Below are 25,109 nucleotides of genomic sequence, written 5' to 3'. Positions count from 1 at the left end.
CCTCGTGAAAGCAAGCTCACAAATGGACAGAATGGAGGCAGCCATCTGTTTCTGAGTGTATAAATAGGGTGCAGGCTAATTATTTAAATTGTTAGCAGGCCTCAAAACCGTTAAATGTCCATTTTGCAAGGCTGCGAGAAAATCTCGCCATACGGATTGCATACGGATGCCATACGGATTACATACGGATGCTCACATGCGCAAAATACGCGACCGCACCTTGCTTACGGATGACCTACAGAGCACTATTTAGGGGTCATTCATCCGTATTACGCATGTAAATTACGGACCGTATTTTGCGATGGTTAGTGTGACTCCAGCCTGAGGCTGTGTGCACACGCTGCGGATTTTGCTGCGGTTCCGCAGCGGTTTTGGCCGCTGCGGACCCGCAGCAGTTTCTGCTGCGGTGTACAGTACAATGATTCCCTATGGGAATCAAAAACTGCAGTGCAGACGGTGCGGAATTTTCCGCGCGGATTATCTGCGGTTTTCAATCCGCAGAAAGAATTGACATGTCAATTCTTTCTGCGGATTCTCCTGCGGTTTGCCATCTCCTCCATTGAGGAGATGAAAAACCGCAGGGCAAAACCGCAGAGCAATCCGCAGGTAAAACCGCAGGTCTTTTGACCTGCGGTTTCACCTGCGGATTGTACAAAATCCGCGCGGATGAATGCGCACCTTTTCTGCAGCGTGTGCACACAGCCTTAAAGGAGCAATTCATTGAGGGACTCCTATCCAGTACCCACAGAGCACAGCTGCGCATCATAGCCCTACAAAACCCTGACCTAGACTTCAAAGACAGGGCTATCCGGATGCTGCATGAACCAAATGTCAGCTGTCCAGCGCCTCCTAGGCGCCCAGCGATTACATACCACCAGGAAGCAACATCTTTCCCCTCCATCCCTGTGGAGGCTGATGCACAGACTCTGGACAAAAACCTATGTGCAGAACTGCATTTTCAGGTCCAGGAGTTGACCAAGGGTATGGTTGCACTTGCTAAAACCGTGCAGTCCCCGCAGGTATTCTCCAAGGAGAAGATTCAGCTCACCTCCAGTCCAGAGGATGTCCCGTGGCTAAAGAAGAAGAGGATCCCACTGCTCCGAGGAAGGAACAACGATCGCTATGACCAGGACGGACATCCCATCTGTCATCACTGCCACAAGGCAGGCCACCTTGCAAGATTCTGTTATTTAAACGAGCAACCGCTGGGGCAGAGGGTCAACCCCCAGGAGTAGAACCACAAGGCCCAAATAACTGGTGAGCCAAGTATGTTGCAGGGAGACCAGTCCTCCCAGTGGTGATGGATGGTATCCACATGAACGCTTTGCTGGACACTGGCTCCCAGGTGACAACTATGCCCTATATCCTTTTCAAGCGGTATTGGGCTGATTCTGAACTTACTCGCGGCCCAAGTGATGAACTCACAGTAGTGGCCAGTAATGGTCAGTCTTTACCGCAAGTAGGATGTAAAGAAATTACTGTTAAAGTGGGTAGAGTAGAGTTAAAATCTCAAGGTCTGATAGTTGTAGATATTGATCAACGAGAATGTAACCCAATGATGACTCTTGGTACCAATGTGATTGAAAATTGTCTTTCCGAGGTTATTGTCTTGTTGCAACAGGTGGCTGAGACTGCTGGTTCCAGTGAACAACGAGTCCTGTGTTACGGTTCGCTATTGCAAAAGAGGAAAGCAAAAGGTTACCGAGAGTGGACCCTCTGGGTCACGGTTCCAGAGCCCCCAAGGGCGAGCACCCAGGTGAGGACCACCCCCTATACAGGGAGTGTTAGGGACAGACCCCCAGGGGATAGAACCGCGACAGCCGGAACCAAGGGTACGACTGGGGCAATAGACTAGAAGGAGGCACCGACGTATCCATACAGGAGGACACCAGAGAACACAGAGACTTAAGCTGAGCACAGGACCGGAGAGCCAGGGGCATCCGGGACGGGAGGCTGCAAAAGAGAGGAAGCACAAGGATACACTAGGCGGGAGGGTAGGTAAACAACAAGGAAGGTAACAGGGTTGGACGAGAGGCGGCAGGAGCAGGACAGAGACGGAGGGAGAAGCAGGGAGACACGAATAGGCAGAGACAGCGCAGGCAGATAGCCCCAGAGACACAGAGAGCAGCGCTGACAGAGGCAAGGGTGAAGGGGCCTGAGAACACAGAGCACGCCGCACGAGACAGCGCTACTGCGTTTGATAGACAGGAGTCTTACCAGTCCAGACGACGGACATATGAAGAGGTGGGTGCCGCCATGTTGGAGGCGGGGCCAGCACATCACTCTACCCAGGAGGCTGCGCGCCAGGAGTCACACAGTGCGCAGGTGCCCGATGAGAAGGGAGATGGAGGCCGGGCGCGGGGACGCGCCGAGAAGCAGGAGCACGCCGAGGGGCACACGCAATGCGGTAAGTGGGGGCTGGGGCTGGAGCCGTTACATCCTGCAGAAGGAGATCAAGGCCCTGATGCAAAGACAGCAGGTAGAACTCTCTGGCGGAGAAATTGGCAGCGTCAGAGTGAGTGATTCTCTCCCCATTGCGATACCTCCCAGATGCGAAATGTTGATTTGGTGTCGGTCAGCCATAGGCCTCAGAGGAAAAGATAACCAGGCAACGGTAGAACCAGTGTACTCTGATAGCAGGCCCACTTTCCTGACAGCTAGAGGGGTGGTTGATGTCCGTAAAGGGAGGGTACCTGTATGCCTCTTGAATTGTGGGGAGGAGGAGGCCACAATACCTCGGTATGCCACAGTTGCTAAGCTGCTTAATGTCAGTAACAATGCAATTCAGGCAGCAGAGCCCTTGGTCTCATCCGACCAGGCGGAGGACAATGGCTCTGTAAAGCAGCTGGAGGAATGGTGCCAGCAACTGCAGGTGGGGACTGACTCCACCCCTTCATACCAAAAGAATGGGGTTTACCGAGTGACTCAGGAGTATGAGCGGGTATTCAGTAAACACCCTCTAGATTTTGGGAAGGCAAAAGGGGTTCAACACCATATCCCCACTGGAGATCATCCACCCATAAAAGAAAGGTACCGGCCTATACCCCCAACACAATACCAATGTGCCAAAAGTATGTTGCGGGAAATGAAGGAGGCTGGGGTGATCAGAGACAGTTGTAGCCCCTGGGCAGCCCCAATAGTCTTTGTGAAAAAGAAAGATAGTACCATGAGAATGTGTGTTGATTACAGAAAAATTAACAGCATTGCACATAAGGATGCCTACCCATTACCCAGAATTGAGGAGTCATTAGCTGCACTTAAAACTGCTAACTATTTTTCCACCTTAGATCTCACTAGTGGGTATTGGCAGGTTCCCATGGCAGAGGCAGACAAGGAGAAAACAGCGTTTGCCACACCAATGGGTCTCTGCGAGTTCAACTACATGCCGTTCGGGCTCTGCACTGCCCCGGGACATTCCAACGGCTGATGGAGTGCTGTCTTGGACACAAGAACTTCGAGACAGTCCTGTTGTACCTTGATGATGTCATTGTTTTCTCCAAGACTTATGAAGACCATCTGAAGCACCTGGATGATGTGTTTGAAGCCTTGTCCAACTTTGGCCTGAAGGTGAAGCCTTCCAAATGCCACCTCCTGAAGCCCAAGGTTCAGTACCTCGGTCATGTAGTGAGTGCAGAAGGTGTGGCACTGGATCTTGACAAAGTCAAAGTTATCCGGGACTGGCAGAAGCCCAGCAACCTCCATGAAGTACGTCAATTCCTTGGGCTGGTAGACTACTACCGAAGGTTCATCAAAGGGTTCACTGAGATAGCCACTCCTATGCAAAACCTTCTGGTGGGTCAGCCCAAGAAGGCCAGAAAGCAGAGTCCTACATTCGAATGGAATGAGGAGCTGGAGAGGTCCTTCACTCGACTGAAGATGGCTCTCACAGGAGATGAAGTTCTGGCCTACCCAGATTATGACCAACCCTTTGTGTTGTATACTGATGCCAGCAAAGTGGGACTTGGAGCAGTACTGTCACAGGTACAGAATGGCAAAGAAAGTGATCTCCTACACCAGCAGGAAGCTTCATCCCACTGAAAGGAACCCTGACTACAGTTCCTTCAAGCTGGAGATCCTCGCCATAGTCTGGGCTGTGACTGAATGATTCAAGCATTACCTAGCTTCAGCCAAGTTTACCATCTTCACGGACAACAACCCGTTGACTCACTTGGAAACTGCCAAGCTAGGTGCACTGGAGCAGCAATGGATGGCTCGGCTGTCTAACTATGAATTCACCATCAAGTTCCGAGCAGGGCACAAGAATGCCAATGCCGATGCACTGTCCAGAATGCCTAACCTGCCAGATGCAGGAGAAGACCCTGAGGCACTTGAAGAAATCGAGTTACCTGCCTTCCACCGGCCAATTGCGGCCCAACGTTCCCAAGGAGTGAGAAACAGACGGTCTGGCTTGAAAGAGGCCACCCTAAATCCATTGCCTCATTATGACTGGGCAGAAACGCAGGATAGCGACCCCGCAGTCCGCCTGGTGAAGGAGCTACTGTCACAAGCTGACTCACGCCCAGAGTCGGATGCTCCTGAAGAAACCCAACAGTTGTGGAAGGAAAGCGGTCGGCTGCTCATCTATGAAGGAAAGCTGTGCCAGAGGAGTATCAATGCCCGCACTCATGAGCTGGTCTGGCAGGTGGTAGTCCCAAAGAGGGAAGCATCAATGGTCTTGGAAGCATACCACAATGGAGCTGGACACTTCGGATGGAAGAAGTTGGAAGCCTTGCTCCGGGAGAGATTTTACTGGGCTGGTATGAGGAAAGCCATTGAAAATTGGTGCCGGGAGTGTGGACAATGCAACCTGCGCAGAAAGGACTGTAACAGCCAGCGAGCTCCTTTGCAGCCAATAATAACCAAGCAGCCACTTGAGTTGGTCGCCCTGGACCATGTGAAGCTGGTCACAAGCCGTTCAGGCTACTTTTATGCTCTTACCATCGTTGACCACTACACAAGATTCTTTTTAGTTGTGCCTGTCAAGGATCAAACAGCAAGGACAGCAGCCAGAGCCTTCCAACAGCACTTTTGTCGACCACACGGATATCCCCAGCGAGTGCTTACAGATCAAGGTCCAGCTTTTGAGGCAGAAGTGTTCCAGGAATTCTGTAACTTGTATGGTTGCAAGAAGATCAGGACAACACCGTACCATCCACAGACCAATGGCATGTGTGAAAAGATGAACCAGGTGGTGATCGACTTACTGAAGACTTTGCCTTTGGAAGAGAGGAATCTGTGGCCAGAAAAGTTGCCAGATCTGGTAGACCTCTACAACCACATTCTTGTGAATTCCACCAACTGCACTCCAGCCTACCTAATGAGAGCGAGGCCTGGTAAGCTGCCTATTGATTTGGATATGGGAATCCTTACACCTGAGGTGACGTCGCCAGATGCTGACTGGGACACAGAGAGGCAGCAACAGTATCGAAGAGTACAAGAGTGTGTAGAAAAGAGTCTAGCTCAGGCAAGACAAAAACAAGAAAGGCACTACAATCACCATGCACCTGCAGTTCCCTTGTCACCAGGAGAACAAGTCCTAAAAAGGAAGAGGAGGATGCATAAATTAGATGACCAATGGGAAGCTGAACCCTACACCATCTTACTATCAAACTTCGATAACACCAAGGTGTGCCTTATCAGTAAGGATGGGGGAGAAACCTCAGCAGCAGTATCAAGGGATCATTTGAAATTGTGCCCTGACCAGTTAAAAGAAAGAATGGAAGAGCAAAACAACATCCAACCCATAGAGGAAGAAGAAAAGGTCAGCACTGTACTTGGAGAACTCCCTGCAATTTGGACTTGAGCAAATAATGCCATAGTGGTGCCAGTTTTGACCTGTCCCCAACTGGTAGTACAAGAAGAAGTGACTCAAGAGAACTCTGAAAATCAGGAAGTTCAGGTAGCAGATGCCACACCAGCAGTGTAGCCAAAGAATCCTCGCCTTGCCAGTGGTGAATCTGTCTTGCCCATGGTGAGTCTAAGAGTTTGCAGACAGCTACTACCCAGTTTACCCACAGTGAGTAGAAGTTGTCCTAGGAAATCTAGTATCCCTGTGCTACGCAGAACCACCAGTATTGTAGTCAGTACAGTACACACTACCCCAGTGGTTAGCACCAGACAACCAGTGAGATCCCCAACAACACCAGTGCTACGTAGGTCTGTCCGTAGTACCCAAGGTATTCCACCCCTCAGATATCGTGTATAAATTGTCAGGATCCTGCCAGCGCCAGCGTGCAGCCTCCCCTGAGCAGGGACTCACCCGCACTGAAGGGGGCCCGGGGTCAGGTACAGCCAGAAAGTACAGATACACAGGACCTGTGGATGCTGAAGTTTAGCAAGCAGTCACAGGAACTACGGTCATGTGACTGCAAGGGCACGGGGCTTAGCGTCCTGCTTTCAGAGATGGCAGGACACTATACAGAAATACTCAGAGTCAGGCAAAATGGAGGTCATACACAGAGATATCAGTAAAGTACCAGGGATGAGACAGAACGGATAGTCATGGCCAAGCAGAAGTCAAAACCAAACAGACATAGAAGGTACCAAGCAGAATCCAAAGCAATATCCAAAGAACAGACCAAGTTGTACACAGAGAATCAAGCAACCAGAACACAGCACAAACACACTCAGGGGTCACCACACAATGCCAAGGGTGAAAGTATAACTGACGGGGGATGGGAGCTTCCTGAGGCTATAAGAAGCTTTCCCAGAACCAATGAGAGGCCACCATAATAGGTCCCAGGTGTGCAGCTAAGAGTCTGCACTGAGATCAAAACATTAACCCCAGAAGTGGTGGTCACCCAGCACTGGTATCATGACAATACCCCCCTCTCAGCGGGGGGCCTCTGGACCCCCAGGGTTGCCCGGGTACCTAGCATGGAAATCCCAAAACAGGCGATTCACATGCATCAACTGGGCCGGCACACATGACCTGTCCTCCGGCCCATACCCCTTCCAATGAACTAGGTACTGTACTGACCGCCGTACCAACCTAGAATCTACGATGTGACCAATCTCATATTCCACATGTCCCTCAACCAAAACCGGAGGAGCAGCGGACTCGGATTCTCCCAGGACTGCTTCAAAAGGTTTCAGTAGAGAGCTATGGAAGACGTTAGGGATCTTGAAAGAGGGTGGAAGGCACAGCCTGTACGCCACTGGATTGATTTTTTCCACAATCTTGTACGGGCCAATGAATTTGGGGCCCAACTTGGCTGATGGAATCTTTAACTTAATGTTTCGCGTGGAGAGCCAAACTTTCTCTCCAACCTGAAACATGGGACCAGGTGTTCGTTTTCTGTCTGCGAAAAACTTATACCTGCCTTGAGACCTAGATATACGCAGCTGGACTTCTGCCCATGTATCTTTTAACTGCTGAACAGAGTCCTCAGCCCCGGGACACCCCGAATCCAGACGAGAAAACTCACCAAAATGAGGACTGAACCCATAGTTGATCAAGAAAGGGGACATACCAGTGGATTGACTCACCCGACTATTGAAGGCAAATTCAGCCAACGGCAGTATATCACACCAGTCATTCTGTCTAGCAGAAGTCAGACATCTGTGGATCTGTTCCAGAGACTGATTAGTGCGTTCCATCTGACCATTACTCTCAGGATGGTATGCGGACGAAAAGGACAGAGATATCCCTAATTTTTTGCAGAAAGCACACCAAAACTTAGCCACAAACTGCACACCATGATCAGACACCACATTCAGGGGTACCCCATGCAAGCGAACCACATGCTGCACAAACAATCTGGATAAGGTCTCAGCTGAAGGTAATGCGGACAGGGGAACAAAATGAGCCTGCTTTGAAAATCTGTCCACCACTACCCATACCACCGTATTACCCCTGGAAGAGGGAAGATTGGTAATAAAATCCATGGACAGGTGGGTCCATGGTCTCTCGGGAACTTCCAAGGGCATCAGCTCCCCCGCCGGCCGGGTATGGGAGCTTTTAGAACGAGCGCAGACCCCACAACCAGAAATGAATTTCTTTATATCAGAACCACGGGTAGGCCACCAGAAGATCCTAGCCACCGCCAGTTGCGTGGCTGATATACCAGGGTGAGCACACAACTTGGATTTGTGGAACTCTTACAAGAGTTTAAGGCGAAGTTGCTCTGGGACAAACAACTTGCCCTCTGGCTTGTCCGCAGGAGCCAGCAACTGGGCCCCCTCAATTTCCCGTTCTAATTCAGACGAGATCCCTGCTAACACTACCCCAGGGTGCAGAATGGAGGACGGTGGCTCAGGGGCAGACACAGGGTGAAAACTATGAGATAAGGCGTCAGCCTTGACATTCTTTGACCCTGGACGGAATGTAATAGTAAACTGGAAACAAGGAAAAAAGTGACCAACGGGCCTGTGTGGGCGTTAATCTTTTAGCAGACTCAATGTATGACAAATTTTTGTGATCAGTGATCACAGTAACCGGGTGACTGGCCCCCTCCAAAAAGTGCCTCCACTCCTCAAATGCCAACTTGACCTCAAGAAGCTCTCTATTGCCTACATCATAATTTCGTTCAGCAGCAGAGAACTTCCAGGAAAAGAAAGCACATGGCCTGAGGTTGGTTAGAGTGGCAGGCCCTTGGGACAACACTGCCCCCACCACCACCTCGGAGGCATCCACCTCCACCACAAATGGTTTGGACGGATCTGGCTGTACCAACACAGGAGCAGACATAAAACATTTTTTCAGCGTCGCAAAGGCCTCTTTTGCGAGTGATTACCAATTTCTCACATCCGCACCTTTGCTTGTTAGATCCGTGAGAGGTTTGACCACCTGCGAAAACCCCCGGATAAATTTGCGGTAATAATTGGTGAACCCCAAGAAGCGCTGAAGACCCTTAAGATCTCAGGGTTGTACCCAATCCGCAATGGCCTGCACCTTCTTGAGGTCCATGCGAAAACCCTCACCGGATACAATTAATCCCAAAAAAGACAATTCTTGCACACAAAATACACATTTCTCCAATTTGGCATACAGATGATTTTCTCTCAGTCTTTGGAGAACAGTTCGTACATGTACCAGATGACAATGCCTGTCGGAGGAGTATATCAAAACATCATCTAAGTAGATAACGACAAAACGACCAATGAGATCCGAGAATACCGAGTTGATGAAATTCTGAAATATGGCGGGGGCATTGGTAAGACCAAACAGCATGACTAAATTTTCAAACAGTCCCTCGGACGTGACGAACGCAGTTTTCCATTCATCCCCTCTCGGACCCTTATCAAATTATATGCCCCCTGAAGATCCAGTTTAGAAAACCACTTTGCTCCTGATAGTTGGTTACACAAGTCGGGAATCAACAAAAGGGGGTACGTATTCCGTATAGTAATCTGATTAAGCTCCCGAATATCGAGACAGGGACGTAACCCGCCATCTTTTTTCTTTACAATAAAGAAACCTGCCGCCACAGGTGAGACTGAAGGACGTATGTGTCCCTTGCGCAGACTTTCAGTAATGTACTCCTTCATAGCCAAGCGCTCAGGGACGGATAAATTAAACAGCCGGGCTTTAGGTAATTTAGCCCCCGGGACCAGCTCGATAGCGCAGTCAAAGGGTCTATGTGGCGGTAACGTCTCGGCCTCGCTTTCAGAGAATACATCTTCGAAGTCCTTCAGGCATTCCGGAATACCTTCCAGCTCGACAGATGATACAGACACAGATTTAACAGGTTCAACCAGCAGTGCAGTATTTATCACATAACTTAAAATCATTAAACCCCCATTGAACAATCTCCCCCGTTTTCCAGTTAATAACTGGGTTATGGCGTTGTAACCAGGGCATGCCCAACACCAACCCTGCAGGTAGATTGTCCAGAACAAAACAACTAAGGTTTTCCACATGAGTAGCGCCCACTCTGAGCGAAAACAAGTCAGACATAAGGAGAATTCCCTCCTTAGTGAGGGGAGAGGAGTCAATGGCCACCACCTTGATCGGAACCTTGAGCCTAACTGTCCCTATCTTGCAGTGTGTGACCAATTGCGAGTCAATGAGATTAATCGATGATCCGCAGTCCATGAAGGCTGTAGAGGGAAAAGAACTACCATCCACAAACAGTTCCACATGAAGTAACACTTTAGAAAACGAGGAAAAGGGTACCTGAGGGTCTGAGTAGTCTCCCCATTGACTACCCAGACCTAGTCGTTTCCCACCGACCGGGTCGAAGACGGGCAATCAGGACACTCCCTTTTCCAATGTCTCCTTTTACCGCAGTAAAAGCATAACTGCTTGTCCTTCTGGCGTTTCATCTCCGTATCCTTCAGGGTAAGGGCACCTACATCCATGAGCTCAGGGGCAGTCTCTTTTCCACTGGGGAACAATGGAGTCTCCACCTGCATCACCCCTCTGACCCGCAGCCTGTGGTCTTTCCAGACGGCCTGGGTCATGGCATCCTTGAGAGAGTTAGGTGGGGGATGTAACGCCAAGGCATCCTGCAGCCGCTCGGACAAGCCTCTGCGAAAGAGTCCTCGGAGTGCGTCGTCGTCCCAAGAGACCTCTGCGGCCCAGCGGCGGAATTCAGTACAAAACCATCCAGCCGAGTGTTTCCCCTGACAGACGCTCATCACCATGTCCTCTGCCAATCGCACTTGGTCAGGCTCATCATAAATGTGCCCGAGGGCCTCAAAGAATGCATTCACAGACAGTCTCTCAGGGGCAGTGGGAGGAAGGGAAAAAGCCCAAGCTTGTTGGGACCCTCTTAATAATGACATAATGACCCCTACCTTCTGTCTGGTTTTCGTCCCCAGAGGAACGTGGTCTCAAACTAAAAAAAAGTTTGCACCCCTCCATGAAGACCCTGAACTCCTTTTTCTTCCCAGAAAAAAAGTCAGGCAGTTTAACAGGTGGTTCCAGGGACATCAGAACAACATCCCTCGCCCCAGCCCCCGGAGACCCAGCAGATAAAGCCCCTCGCACTGTCTCAGAAACCTGCTGCTGAGAACGAGCTAGAGCTTGCTGCTCTAGAGATAAACCCTGAAACATCTGAGTCAGACTTTCCATCTGGTCAGCCAGAGACTGTTTGGGATCCATAACTCTCTGCACAAAAAACCCCCAAAAACTTAATGGTCAGTTATAATTTCATGATTCTGTCAGCGCCGGCGTTCAGCCTCCGCTGAGCAGGGATTCACCCGCACTGTAGGGGGCCCGGGGTCAGGTACAGCCGGAAAGTACAGATACACAGGACCTGTGGACGCTGAAGTTTAGGAAGCAGTCACAGGACCTACGGTCATGTGACTGCAAGGGGGCGAGGCTTAGCGTCCTGCTTTCAGAGATGGCAGGACACTATACAGAAATACTCAGAGTCAGGCAAAACGGAGGTCATACACAGAGATATCAGTAAAGTACCAGGGATGAGACAGAACGGATAGTTATGGCCAAGCAGAAGTCAAAACCAAACAGACATAGAAGGTACCAAGCAGAATCCAAAGCAATATCCAGAGAACAGACCAAGTTGTACACAGAGAATCAAGCAACCAGAACACAGCACAAACACACTCAGGGGTCACCACACAATGCCAAGGGTGAAAGTATAACTGATGGGGATGGGAGCTTCCTGAGGCTATAAGAAGCTTTCCCAGAACCAATGAGAGGCCACCATAATAGGTCCCAGGTGTGAAGGTAAGAGTCTGCACTGAGATCAAAACATTAGCCCCAGAAGTGCTGGTCACCCAGCACTGGTATCATGACATAAATAAGTTCATGTAAATGTTAAATTGTATGTATATATGTAACGTTTAAGTTTTGTGCCTACAGAGACTCTGTAAGAAATCCCCTTTTTGAATTTTCCAGTTTTTTTGATGGACAATTGGGCCACAGGACTAGGTGTGGTCAAAAACTTCTTTTGTACATAGTTCACCCTTTGGCCAAGAATGGACCATCGACATTGACGCATGGACTAATCATCACAGGACTATTTTTGGAGCTTTTGGTTTTTGTATTCTTCATTTTTTCTAAATCTTGTACATTTATAATTGTTTATTTATTTGTTAATTTGTTCACATGTTCTCCTTCAGTCTGGGAGTACTGAATTGCACTAGGGGGAATGTGGCGCCCCCCAGGAGTATGGTTGCCACACTGGCATTGCCTTCCTCCAAGGAGGGTGATGTCAGGCTTGGAAGCAATGAAGGGTCTCTCTGACAGTTAATCTCTACATACAACACAGTTCCCACTCCAGGCCAGCAGAGGGAGCTCTGAACCAATACTAAGAGGAAGAGCTTCTCTCTGGGGGCCAGGAGGGGAAATTGGTCAGTTCTGTGAGGAGGGCGAAGTGTGTAGAAGTGCAGAGAGGAGCTGGGGGATTGAGCAGAGAGTTGAGGCTCATTCCCAGTTGGAGCGCATGATCTGGAGCCTGGTCTCCAAGGTTGTATGGATACTGACGGTCCTGCAACAGAAACCAGAGGAATAGGAAGCTGTAAATGCTCTATTCCCATCTAAGACTCGGAGGCACAACAGCGACGTGTGAGCCAAAGGAGATAGAAGGCTACAGCTGTCTGCCATACGAGGTAGATTCAAAATGGAACAAGAAGGAGGAACGTCAGTGTAACACAGTACTGCATGTACCTCAAGTAAGCACTAAAGAGGAAACTACACAACCCATCTGATAGAGAGATTCCTGAGTTGCTTCCAGGCTAATCAGCTCCTGTGCCATCTGTAATCTGTAATCTGGACCCTGGACTGCATTTGCCAAGCAAAGTAAAGGTAAAGAAACTGCACCCTGTTGTGTCCTTGCCTTCTTCCTGCAAATTCTTCAGCACTGCTACATCTCTGTGCCAAACACTGCACCCTCTTCCTAAACACCTATCCTCACTGCCCTGGGACTACAGCCCTGCCAGTGGAGGGCTACAACATCATTGCTGCACTACACCATCTGTCCCAGAGGATCTGTCTGCAGCGTCCGCTTAACACCTCCCTTGCCGAACACCACAGGTGGCGTCACGAATCATCCACTCATAAACTTTATTCCCATCACTCAACCCCTTTTACATGGGCGCCCAGGGCCACGGACCGGGTCACCGCTGCTGTGACAATCCCCTCTGAGAGACCGGCCCGGTACTGAGTACCCCACAGCCCTGGGAGGGCGACCCACACATGATTCAGAGGGTACAGTAATTCCAAGAGTAATGTTTTTGTAAAAAAAAAAAAAGGAAAAATGACATATCTATTTTTGTGGCATGTTGATATTGTTTTTTGTATATTATTTTTTTCTAATATACGATTTAATATTTAGAGCATGTGATTTTCAGATTCCTCTTAGAATTGGATTATTTACACAAAGAACGACCCAAAAATGTACAATACTTTAAAGGGAATCTGTCAGCAGGTTTTTGCTACCTCATCTAAGAGCAGCATTGCGTAAAGAAAGAGACCCTGATGCCAACGATATATCAGTTAACTGGGTGCAGCAGTTCTGACATAATCAGATTTTTTAGATATAGCGTAAACCAGAGCTCAGAAAACCTAACCCCGATCAACACCACAGATTTCTGTGTACATTGTATATTGACAGTTAGCTGCTTACCACAGGAAGGGGCAGAGTCATGCAAATCGGCACAAAGTAGCTAGTCCCAGCAATGATAATATTGTAGTGATAAAACCTTCATTGTAAGTAAAGAACAGCACACTGGCTGACATAGGCTACGATAGGTCTTGGTTTACACATGACAATGCGTGGTCATTTTGCTCGTTAACCGGGTGACCAGAAGCCTGCTTAGACTTCTCGATTTTGATAATATTCCAGTGTAAGTGGATCCTATTATCTGGCCTTAGCATCTCAGCATTTGTTTCCTTTTTTTATTTAAAGCACCACTGCAGCAGTTTGTCTTTCATTTTCCTTTATTTCACTGCAGGAATGGTATCACTAATTCATTTTCCCTGGCCCTAGTATTATACTAGTGAAGTAACGCTTACTTCAAGTATACAGTCTAGATCACGTGAAGTCATTATTTCCCTCTACTCCTCTTTGGTCAGACCTCATCTGGAATATTGTCTCCAGTTTTGGGCACCACATTTTAAAAAAGACATCAACAAACTGGAGCAAGTTCAGAAAAGAGCGACCAGAATGGTGACCGGTCTGCAAACCCTGTCTTATGAGGAAAGGCTGCAGGATTTGGGAATGTTTAGCTTGCAAAAGAGAAGACTGAGAGGAGACTTAATAGCTGTCTACCAATATCTAAAGGGCTGTCACATTGTAGAAGGATCAACTTTATTCTCATTTGCACAAGGAAAGACTAGAAGCAATGGGATGAAACTGAATGGGAGGAGACACAGATTAGATATTAGAAAAAACTTTTTGACAGAGTGATCAATGAGTGGAACAAGCTGCCACGAGAAGTGGTGAGTTCTCCTTCAATGGAAGTCTTCAAACAGAGGCTGGAGAGACATCTGACTGGGATGATTTAGCGAATCCTGCTTTGAGCAGGGGGTTGGACCAGATGGCCCAGGAGGTCCCTTCCAACTCTACCATTCTATGATTCTATGATTCTATGACTAGCTTCTAGTGTAAGTCTGAGTCTCATTTTGGCCTTGTTCTGTCACTTATAGACTTACATTGAGTAGTGAGTTCCGGATCGTCCAGCAAACACTGGAACGATCCGGAAGTTCCCAACTTGTTAAAGACGAGCGCAGCAGTGCTGATAAAAGAAGACTGGTGACAAGCAATTCCATAGATGGGTTATTTTCTGAGAGTAAGGAGGAAGACCGGGCTGTGGGTACCCGTATTGAGCCGGCTCTCAACTATCAAGGCTGCATCCCATGTTGCCCGGGGGAAGGAATAGGGGACCAGACAGGCCCCATGAACCGGGAAGAGGGGGTGTGTTTATACAAGAAACAGCCGAAAGCGCGTGAAGCAGCAGACAATGTCCCGCCAGCGGGGAGAGTGCAGCAGGGTGAGCAGCAAGCTCCGTACCCAGAGCAGCAGCACTGCGACGTATTGCGGCCGAGATCTCCTAGACACTCCAGCGGGGTAGTGAGCGTGGAAAGCGCCATGCGCCAGGCTAAGGGCAAGACCGTGCTTGAGCAGGGGAACATGAGCCGGCTACAGGACATTAAGTTGTGGTCCCCTCTGCTGGACAGCGCGCATCAGCCCACGTTTTATGCACAGGCTTATGGACTAGGGGCTCAACGGGTAAAACCGGAGATCGCCCGTTGCCGCCAGAAGTTAGACCGTGAGCTGAGGATCCCCATCTGAGGACATTTCACCGGCCATTGCTGGTACTACAACCCTCAACGGATCATCTGCGGCTGAGGAAACCACGGACACAATAAGTTTGCTAAGTGAACTGTTGTTACGTTGCCGTTTTCCTTTAATCCCAATTTAACTGTTTATCTCCCTGCGAGGAGTATCTTTACTGTTCAATTTAAATTGTTAACCCTTGCTCTGCCTTCCTTGGGTCACTGTATCCCGCAACCTGCTTACATGTGCACACAGTGTGTTACTACAGTCTGACACTACTTTGGTGTGCGCGAGTGTCCTGTACAGAACACATTGCTCTGCTATAATTGCTCTGCCAGCGCCCTCTGGTGATCAGATGAGGAACTTTCACAAATTCATTTTTATTTAACAAAAATAAGTTATTTCCAAATTAAATTTTAATGCTTGTGAATTTCTCTATGTCCACACTGCAGTCTTGTTTCAGCACTGTTGCAAGCACAGGAATTTGTACAGGATCTTTCTTGTCCATGAACGCCGGTAACGTGATATCTGAACTAAAGTGAACATAGGTACACGAGCAACATGGAATATTGTAACTTTGCATGATAATGCACATTTATAAATATTCCAGGTTTTGGATGGCATCTCAGTTTCACATGTAGACTAAAGAACTACTCTTAAACTTAAACCTGCCAACAACTCCAAAATTAAATCCACGCATGATACACAGACATTTTGGTGAAGATGTGGACGCAGATTTGAACTGAATAAAATCTGTGTCATGTACACAATAGATAGGGTGCTGTGGATTTTCGACTCGTCTAGTTGCAGATGTTGGTTTGTAATACGTTGTTCACTTTTAGTGTTTTATGTTTTTTTGTGGTATTTATGAAGAAATACGTGAAGTGTAAACTTAGCCTTTAGATGGTAGCAGCCAAGTGAGCAATAATAAAATCAGATGTACACGTATCTCCAATATGGCACTTACAGACTTCTGTAGTGCCCTACTATAGGTCAGTATACCTCCAATTTCATAGAGAAACAGGGAACCTGTCATGTCCCCAAAATGTGACAACACAGAATTTACTCTTAATTAGGCCAGACAAATTTTTCAGTAGGTCAGGAGACATAGGCCATTGTTCATATGAGCCTGAACGTTGACTCTTGAATTGATGTTTGTTGCGGCTTATTGTGCTGCTATCCTTGGGGAACAGAGAGGCATCTTTTGAACAATCGATGTTTGCCAATATGTTGATTATCCATTGTATCTGTCCATGCAGCTTGTTGACCTGCAAACATTGAAGGACAAACTATGGAGATTGATTGAATACTCGAACAATGAAAGTTGAACTCATCCCACCCTCCCCCTGACCTGTGGATGATGGCCTGGAGGAGAAATGTGGGTATAAAAGGGACCTCTACCCTTCTGCAAATAGCAGCCAGGGAACCATGGCTTCAAACAGAAGAATACAGATTTGAGTCACTCTACAGGATGCCTGCTTAAGGGACCAAGGCTCCAGCAGGAGGAATACAGATCTGCTCCATTGACCATCACTGAACCCATGGAGACGTATGGAGACGCCAGGTTGTGACAATCAGGTCACTTGGCCACGTACCTCAATGGACTGTCGGCTTCCTAAGCTTGATGTTACCTGCTCTCTGTGGGTGCCTGCCAAATGCAGGGTGCCACTGGTGGGGGTAGTCATTCCTGGAAGCCCTGAAGTTGCAGCTGCTTTAATCCCGGCGAGCCAGCGGAAGGATGAGACTCTGTAATTTGCGCCATTTTATGTACTTGCTGAGACTGTACTATATGTTATTGTCTGTTGGTGGTTCAATAAAGTATTGTCACACTGTTTTACCCTCACCCTTAGTTGTCTGAGTGTTGTCTGAGTAGTATTCTGCCCACGGGAGAGGAGAACAGTGATTCAGAGGGATGTGAAGACTCAGACGTCAAGGTTAGATTTCAGAAAGGCAGATTTTAAGGGATTCAGAAAGAGAATAGGAGGGATCCAATGGCTGGATATCCTAAAAGACAAAAATGTCCAGGAGGGATGGGAAATCTTGAAAAATGAAATTCTCAAAGCGCAGTTGTTAACAATTCCGAAAAGAGGGAAGAATAGGAAGCATTTAAGGAAACCAGGATGGATGAACACAGAACTTAAGCACATGCTAAAAAGGAAGAAAAAAATGTTTATAAAATGGAAAGAGGGAGGCATATCTAAAGAAGAATATAATGCTGTCTGCAGAACCTGCAGGGCACAAATCAGATTATCTAAAGCTGAAAATGAATTGAGGCTTGCAAGAGATGTCAAAAGCAATAATAAAGGATTTTGGGGATATGTCAAAAGTAAAAGAAAAGTCAAAGATGCTATAGGATTTTTACAGGATGAAAATGATGAAATGGTAAGACAGGATGTTGAGAAGGCTGAACTTTTAAATTCCTATTTTGCATCTGTTTTCTCTCAGAAAGGAAATGTAACATCAACTGTTATTCACTGTCCTATTAAGGGAATAGAAGAATCCAGGATATCTATAAACAGAAAGATAGTGAGGAAACACTTAGCTAACCTAAATGAATTCAAGTCTCCAGGTCCAGATGAATTGCACCCCAGAGTACTGAAGGAGATAGCAGAAGAAATTTTTGAACCCCTCTCCATAATCTTTGAAAATTCTTGGAGAACAGGAGAAGTGCCAGAAGACTGGAGAAGAGCAAATGTTGTTCCTATCTTCAAAAAGGGGAAGAAGGTGGACCCAGGCAACTATAGGCCGGTGAGTCTGACTTCTATACCAGGAAAGATCTTTGAACAAATTATTAAACAACATGTATGTCAATACCTGGATAAGAATGAAGTGATTAAACAGAGTCAGCATGGGTTTGTAACTAATAAGTCATGTCAGACTAATTTAATTTCCTTCTATGACGGTATCACTGATTGGGTGGATCAAGGAAATGCTGTAGATATAGTATATCTTGACTTCAGCAAAGCATTTGACAAAGTCTCATACAATCCTTATTGAAAAAATGACTAAGTATGGAATGGACAAGGCAACTGTTAGGTGGATTCATAACTGGCTTAGTGATCGGACCCAAAGAGTGGTCGTAAATGGCTGCACATCCAGTTGGTAGAATGTCTCAAGTGGGGTACCACAGGGCTCTGTCCTGGGCCCTGTATTGTTCAACATCTTTATCAACGATTTAGATGAAGGAATTGAGGGTAAACTGATTAAATTTGCTGATGACACAAAGCTAGGAGGGATAGCTAATACTAGAGAAGAGAGAGAGAGGATTCAAAAAGATTTAAATAAACTGGAGAAGTGGGCAGCAACTAACAGAATGGTTTTTAACAGGGAGAAATGCAAAGTACTACATCTGGGCAATAAAAATGAAAAAAGCATATATAGAATGGGAGGAATAGGGCTAAGTGTCAGCACATGTGAAAAAGACTTGGGTATACTAATAGATCACAGACTGAATATGAGTCAACAGTGTGATGCAGCAGCAAAAAAGGCAAATGCAATACTAGGATGTATTAACAGAAGCATACAGTCTAGATCACGTGAAGTCATTATTTCCCTCTACTCCTCTTTGGTCAGACCTCATCTGGAATATTGTGTCCAGTTTTGGGCACCACATTTTAAAAAAGACATCAACAAACTGGAGCAAGTTCAGAAAAGAGCGACCAGAATGGTGACCGGTCTGCAAACCCTGTCTTATGAGGAAAGGTTGCAGGATTTGGGAATGTTTAGTTTGCAAAAGAGAAGACTGAGAGGAGACTTAATAGCTGTCTACAAATATCTAAAGGGCTGTCACATTGTAGAAGGATCAACTTTATTCTCATTTGCACAAGGAAAGACTAGAAGCAATGGGATGAAACTGAATGGGAGGAGACACAGATTAGATATTAGAAAAAACTTTTTGACAGTTAGAGTGATCAATGAGTGGAACAGGCTGCCACGAGAAGTGGTGAGTTCTCCTTCAATGGAAGTCTTCAAACAGAGGCTGGACAGACATCTGACTGGGATGATTTAGCGAATCCTGATTTGAGCAGGGGGTTGGACCAGATGGCCCAGGAGGTCCCTTCCAACTCTACGATTCTATGATTCTATGATTCTATGAGCCCTGGTCCATGATGTCTTTCTAAAGACAGATGAGCCAGTGGACGAGAGCAACTACTGACGCTCGTGTCTCCACACAAAATATTATTAACCTGTAGATATTGGGATAATCTACAAGTTAATAGTGTTCTGAAGCTGCCCGGCTGACATACTAAAAGCCCAGCTACTGGGAGAAAATGAACTTTATTCCACTGAGCAGCCTCTGGCTTTCAGTGATAGAGGTGGTGCAGGGAGCACTGTACAGTACATAGTGAGCGGCTGCTGTAAACACGTCCCGGCACTGACTGACAGCCAGCTCAGCACTGATGTACTGCAGAGCCAGCTGTCAGTCACTGCTGGGGCATTTTTACAGCCCCTGCTCACTATGTACTGAGCAATGACTGAAACCTCACCTCTATGACTGAAATCCCAGGCTGCTGGGAGTAATAAAATTAATTTCCTATCAGTAGTCCGGCTTTTAGTGTAGCGGTGGCATGGCTTTAGAGTGCTATTAACCTGCAGATTAACCTTCTGTCTCCAGGTTAATAGGTTTTGTGGATATGACAGGTTTCCTTTAAGGTTATTTTTGTTTCGGATTCTTTATAAATTGTGCCATTTTGCATTGGAGGTAGGCGTGGTTTTACGAAAGACTGCTGCTTTTAGCAGAGGATATCTTTGATATGTGGCACCATATTATACCAACACACACAGTGCCAACGGCATCATAAAATGCAGCTGCGGGAACTGCAAGTACCACTATAGACATATATCACATTTTTGTATTGTATTGCTTATACATTTGTGTAATAAAATTCCAGTTTTTTTGTGTTGGAAAGAAACATGCAGGAAATATCTCATTAGCAAGTTCTTAGAGACATTTTTCTCAGATGACAACAGGAAACCGAAAACTGTACTTAGCCGACTTACATCAGTTGCTTTTTTCTCAGCCTGCTCCAGTTTCTCCTGAGCGTCCTTTAGAGCTTCAGAGTATTTATCCAGTTCATCTTCCGTTCCTTTCAGCTTCTTCTGCAGTGCAACCAGTTCGTCTTCCACCTGGCAACATTTAAAAAGGATTTGTTATTGGCGCTTACCAGTAGCTCAGAACTAAGGCATACAAAGAGAGTCCTTATACCCATTTATACTGGTCTGCCCGATCAATATTTTATAAAATAAAAAAGTACACCTTCTATAGTATTCACAACCTTCCACTAGCCACAGCGATGCAACTGTCCTCATATATTTAAAGAGAAATTTCTAGAAATATCTTCAAGACCCACAACTGTCTCCAGAACAGCAGTCCCCTTTCCTCTTGGTGAGGCAAGTATCAGCAGTCTCATCCAGGCAGGAAAATGGAGATTTGGCTGCATTTTGGGGGATTTTCCTATCTATTTTGGTAAACCGCATGCTTGGCGGATCCAAAATTCCCATGGAAATAAATCGATGGAGCCATTCCCTCTCTTCCTTCACCTATCAGTTAATTCCCCTACTTCACCACGATGCTGGAGGTTTGGGACATTTTGGACATGTAGTAGGTTCCAAAGGTTAGACATTAGTCATCTATTTCATGGTAAATGTTGTAGCACTGGGTTGAATTATCCTGCTATAGAAAATAAATAGAGAGCTGGAAGGAAAATCTGCTCACCAAAGCTACCTGCACCCTTGTTTTATGTAGTTGAGTAATAAGTATTAAATGTGTGCTGCATCCGCTCTCATCATTTATTTGTAGATGTCATAACTAAGGACTGGTAAGTTATCTCTCTATGAAAAATTGAGTGTGTGTGTGTGTGTCACCAACCAATCACGAAGCATCTTTCATTTCACCAGGGCTGTTTAAAAGAAGCTGAGCTGTGATTGGTTGCCATGAGCAACAGTTTTCCCACTCAAGAACACACCTCTGCAGACACTGACCGGGTGGGAGAAATCTAGCATCCCCAGGAACATAAGCTCCCAGCCATTGTCTGCCCCCAGAAAGGAGCAGAGAGCACATGACAGAAATGAATCACCCCCTCCCGTGCCCATATACCCATCACACATCCTCCATCCCATAGGCACATTTTCCCTCTTAAAGGGATCATTGGTATGGAAGTCAGGGCAAATCCATACAGCGCTTTAGTTTTGAACCCAGGGTCTCTTAAAGGGATCATTGGTATGGAAGTTAGGGCAATTCCACTAAGCGCTCTGGTTCTGACCCCAGGCCCCTCTTAAAGGGATCCTCGGTATGGAAGTGAGTGCAAATCCACTCTGCGCTTTGGTACTGACCCCAGGCCTCTCTTAAAGGGATCTCCGGCATGGAAGTTAGGGCAAATCCCTCAGCGCTCTGATTCTGACCCCAGGCTTCTATTAAAGGGATCATTGGTAAGGAAGTCAGGGCAAATCCATTCAGCGTTTTGGTTCTAACCCCAGGGCTCTCTTAAAGGGATCACTGGTATGGAAGTTAGGGCAATTCCACTAAGCGCTCTGGTTCTGAACCCAGGCCACTTTTAAAGGGATCCCCGGTATCAAAGTGAGGGCAAATCCACTCTGCGCTCTGATTCTGACCCCAGGCCCTTCTTAAAGGGATCCTTGGTATGGAAGTGAAGGCAAATCCACTCTGCGCTTTGGTACGGACCCCAGGCCTCTCTTTAAGGGATCTCCAGTATGGAAGTTAGGGTAAATCCCTCAGCGCTCTGATTCTGACCCCCAGGCTGACGGGATGATGTGGGATATTAGGGGTAATAGTCCGGTAGCTCTGGCTGACAGGATGATGTGGGATATTATAGTGAATGTGGCTATGCGGAGTGGGCGGGGCTATACACTCAGCTTTATATATATATAGATATAATCATTGTAGTTTGTTATAACTAATCATAGTTAGTTACTATGCCCAGGCAGCGCCGGGCTCTTCAGCTAGTCTGTTATATAATTCAGAATATCCATTATCCATCCCAAATCTGTCTGCTGTAGAAGGGAGTTGGCCTGATAAGCCGTTGTGCACTATTGGGAAAAGTCTAAGGTCTCGTCCCCAGGAGGATTTTTTAGTCCTGTGTTTAGGACATTTGACCTGAAGTAGGTGTATAGATTTACATACCTGATATACTCGAGTATAAGCCGAGGCACCAACTTTTGCCACAGAAAACTGGGTAAGCTTATTGACTCAAGTATAAGCCGGGTATGCATTGTCCTCGCATCCCTGTCCTGGTATGCGTGGCTCCCACGTCCCTGTCATTGTATGCATGCCTCCCACTCCATGTGACTGTATGCATGGCTTCCCCATTCCTGTCATTGTATGCATGCCTCCCCGTCCCTGTCATTGCATGCATGGCCTCCCCTTCCCTGTCATTGTATGCATGTCTCCCCCTCCCTCTCATTGTATGCATGCCTCCCCGTCCCTGTTCTTGTATGCATGGCTCCCCTGTCCCATTTATTGTATGCATGCCTCTCCCATCCCATCGCTGTATGCATGGCTCCTTATCCCCTATGCGTTTTTCCTATTAAAAAAAAAACAAACAACATCCTACTCACCTACCTGTGCCCCCTGGGTGCTGGCACTGCATGTCGTTCTGGCTGCAGTCGCCTTCAGCTCTTCCTGCCGAGCGATCATGTGGCCCCACTCATAAGGTAATGAATATGCGTTCCACGCCTATGGGAGTGGAGAGGCGTGCATATTCATTACCTTATTGAGCGGTGCCATGTGATTGCTCAGCAGGAAGAGCTGCAGGCGCCGGCTCCCGGAACGAGATGCAGTGCCAGCGAGGGTGTGCAGGCAGGTGAGTATGATGTGTGCTGGAAGCCGGCGGCTGCGGCTGGCACTGTGCGCTATTTCAGCAGCAGCACAGGCTTTAGCCACAGCCCCGGCTCCTGCCTCTGTGACCTGCCGCTCCCCCTCCCCCCTGCCGGCTTTCTGGGACATTGACTCGTGTATAAGCCGAGGGGGGCATTTTCAGCACAAAAAATGTGCTGAAAAACTCGGCTTATACACGAGTATATACGGTATTTGTGTACAGTGCCTTGAAAATGTTGTAGTGACCAGCAGATTCTCAGGATGCAGTGACAAGACACGAGACAGGGTATAACTTGTATAATCAACTTTTATGAATTGGAGCCACTAGGGCTATGCTCAACAGGCAGACAGGGGTAAACACAAATCTGTCCTCGCGGGGACTCAATAAAATAAACAATACTTTCTAAGGAAACTGGGAGTACCCCGGCTAGTCCGGGTGTAGAAAGCCAAATTATGGTAATTATGGCTATCGTCCACTTATCCTTCCTTGCGTCACTTGGGATCGCAGATGCGGCCGCTTAGAGATCGTTGACGCGGCTATCTTGACGCCTCGATAATCCCGGGAAGGTTTGGGCTCGACAGGCCCCGAAGAAACGATGACGGTGGGGCGCAACAGGCCCTGAAGAAATGATGCCGGTGGGGCGCAACAGGCCCTGAAAAAACGATGACGGTGGGGCGCAACAGGCGCTGAAGAAACGATGCCGGTGGGGCGCAACAGGCGCTGAAGAAACGATGCCGGTGGGGCGCAACAGGCCCTGAAGAAACGATGCCGGTGGGACGCAACAGGCCCTGAAGAAACGATGCCGGTGGGGCGAAACAGACCCTGAAGAAACGATGCTGGTGGGGCGCAACAGGCCCTGAAGAAACGATGTCGGTGGGGCGCGGTAATGACGCAGTTCCCCAAATGACCAGTAGCTGTCCTCTGATAAGGGTCCCTCCACAGCCAGGAAATGGGCCTCTAAGGACGCCTAGGACGAGGTGGTGTCCCCTTAGACCAGTGATGACACGGTCGCCGCGGTGGGAGAAGGCTGAGGGGCAGTGTCCAGGCCTCTGTGGCCGCTTTACGTGTAGTCACAGCCGCAACCTAAGGTAAGGGATCTGTCTCACAAAGGCGGGGGGCGGCGGGCGTGGCTCTCTGCGAACGGGGGCGGGAAGCGGCCTCCGGTAAAAGTCTCTCACATCTCCCTTCTCGGTGAGTGCGCAGTATCCTCCTCACAGGCTCCTGTCGGTGTCCCTCCAAGTCACCCGGCTTCCTGCCCCCTGTCATACTCTCTCCCAACTGCCACTTCAGCGTGCCCCCTGCTCCTTTTATCCTTGCCCCACCCCCTGTTTCCCTGACAACTTCAGTCAAGTCTCTCCCTTTACTGTCCTCCAGTATCGTTCCCTCAGGAACCCTGTTGGCGGTCCCCTGGGTACCTGCCCAGTCACTGTCTGGGAGTCCACCTCCCCACACCCCCCCACCCTGTAAGCTCACCAGTCCTCGGGCGAGGGCCTTAGTCTATTGAGATCGGTCTGTAGGGGTTTCAATGTTCGTTGCCATATGAATTGATCTTACTCATATCGTTCAGGGGGTTTGCCGGCTGTTGACCGCTCGGAGCGTCTAAGTTCAACTGGGGTAGAGTCGTCAGGGGTGGTGGACATTGGTGGGCTGATTGGTGTGGGCGGGCTAATTGTGTCAGATGATTCATTACTGAGTGGAAGGCCTCTGTGTCCTGGGAGACAATCTTCGTCGTCGTCCGGGTCCCAACATACGGAAGACGGCACGGATATCGACGGGGTAGGCTCCGGTTGCTTCGGGTCGGAGGAAGTACATGGGCGTAACATATTACGATGCACAATACGAGTGGGCAGTGTTTCATCCTCCTCAGGTCGTATTTCGTACACCGGTCCGTCTGGATGGATATGACGTAAGACCCGATAAGGACTTTCTTCCCAACGCGGCTCCAGTTTGTTCTGGGGGCGTTGATCTAGCACAAACACCCGGTCCCCGCTTTGGAGGTGAGGAGGTGGGGTTCCATTCTTCCCTGGGTGCTCCCAGTCTCGGAGCTTGGTGTGTACAATTCGGTGAAGAGTTTGCAGCCGGTGGC

General features: G+C 47.9%; 1 protein-coding gene across 2 annotated transcripts in view; it reads right to left on the bottom strand.

The window, feature by feature from the left end:
- The window catches only part of TPM4 (tropomyosin 4), a 156,895-nt gene that overhangs the window by 111,810 nt on the left and 19,976 nt on the right, over nucleotides 1-25,109 (bottom strand). For both annotated transcript variants that reach the window (XM_073546381.1, XM_073546352.1), the window contains exon 2: nucleotides 20,190-20,315. In XM_073546381.1, the coding sequence (XP_073402482.1) occupies nucleotides 20,190-20,315 (126 nt within the window). The remainder of the gene's footprint in view (nucleotides 1-20,189; nucleotides 20,316-25,109) is intronic.

This window comes from Dendrobates tinctorius, unplaced genomic scaffold (assembly GCF_039654945.1).
Source record: "Dendrobates tinctorius isolate UK_male_01 unplaced genomic scaffold, ASM3965494v1 ptg000011l, whole genome shotgun sequence".
In the NCBI taxonomy this organism is placed as follows: domain Eukaryota; kingdom Metazoa; phylum Chordata; class Amphibia; order Anura; family Dendrobatidae; genus Dendrobates; species Dendrobates tinctorius.
Note: the sequence above shows the minus strand (reverse complement) of the source record. Positions and strands in the feature narration are given on the sequence as shown.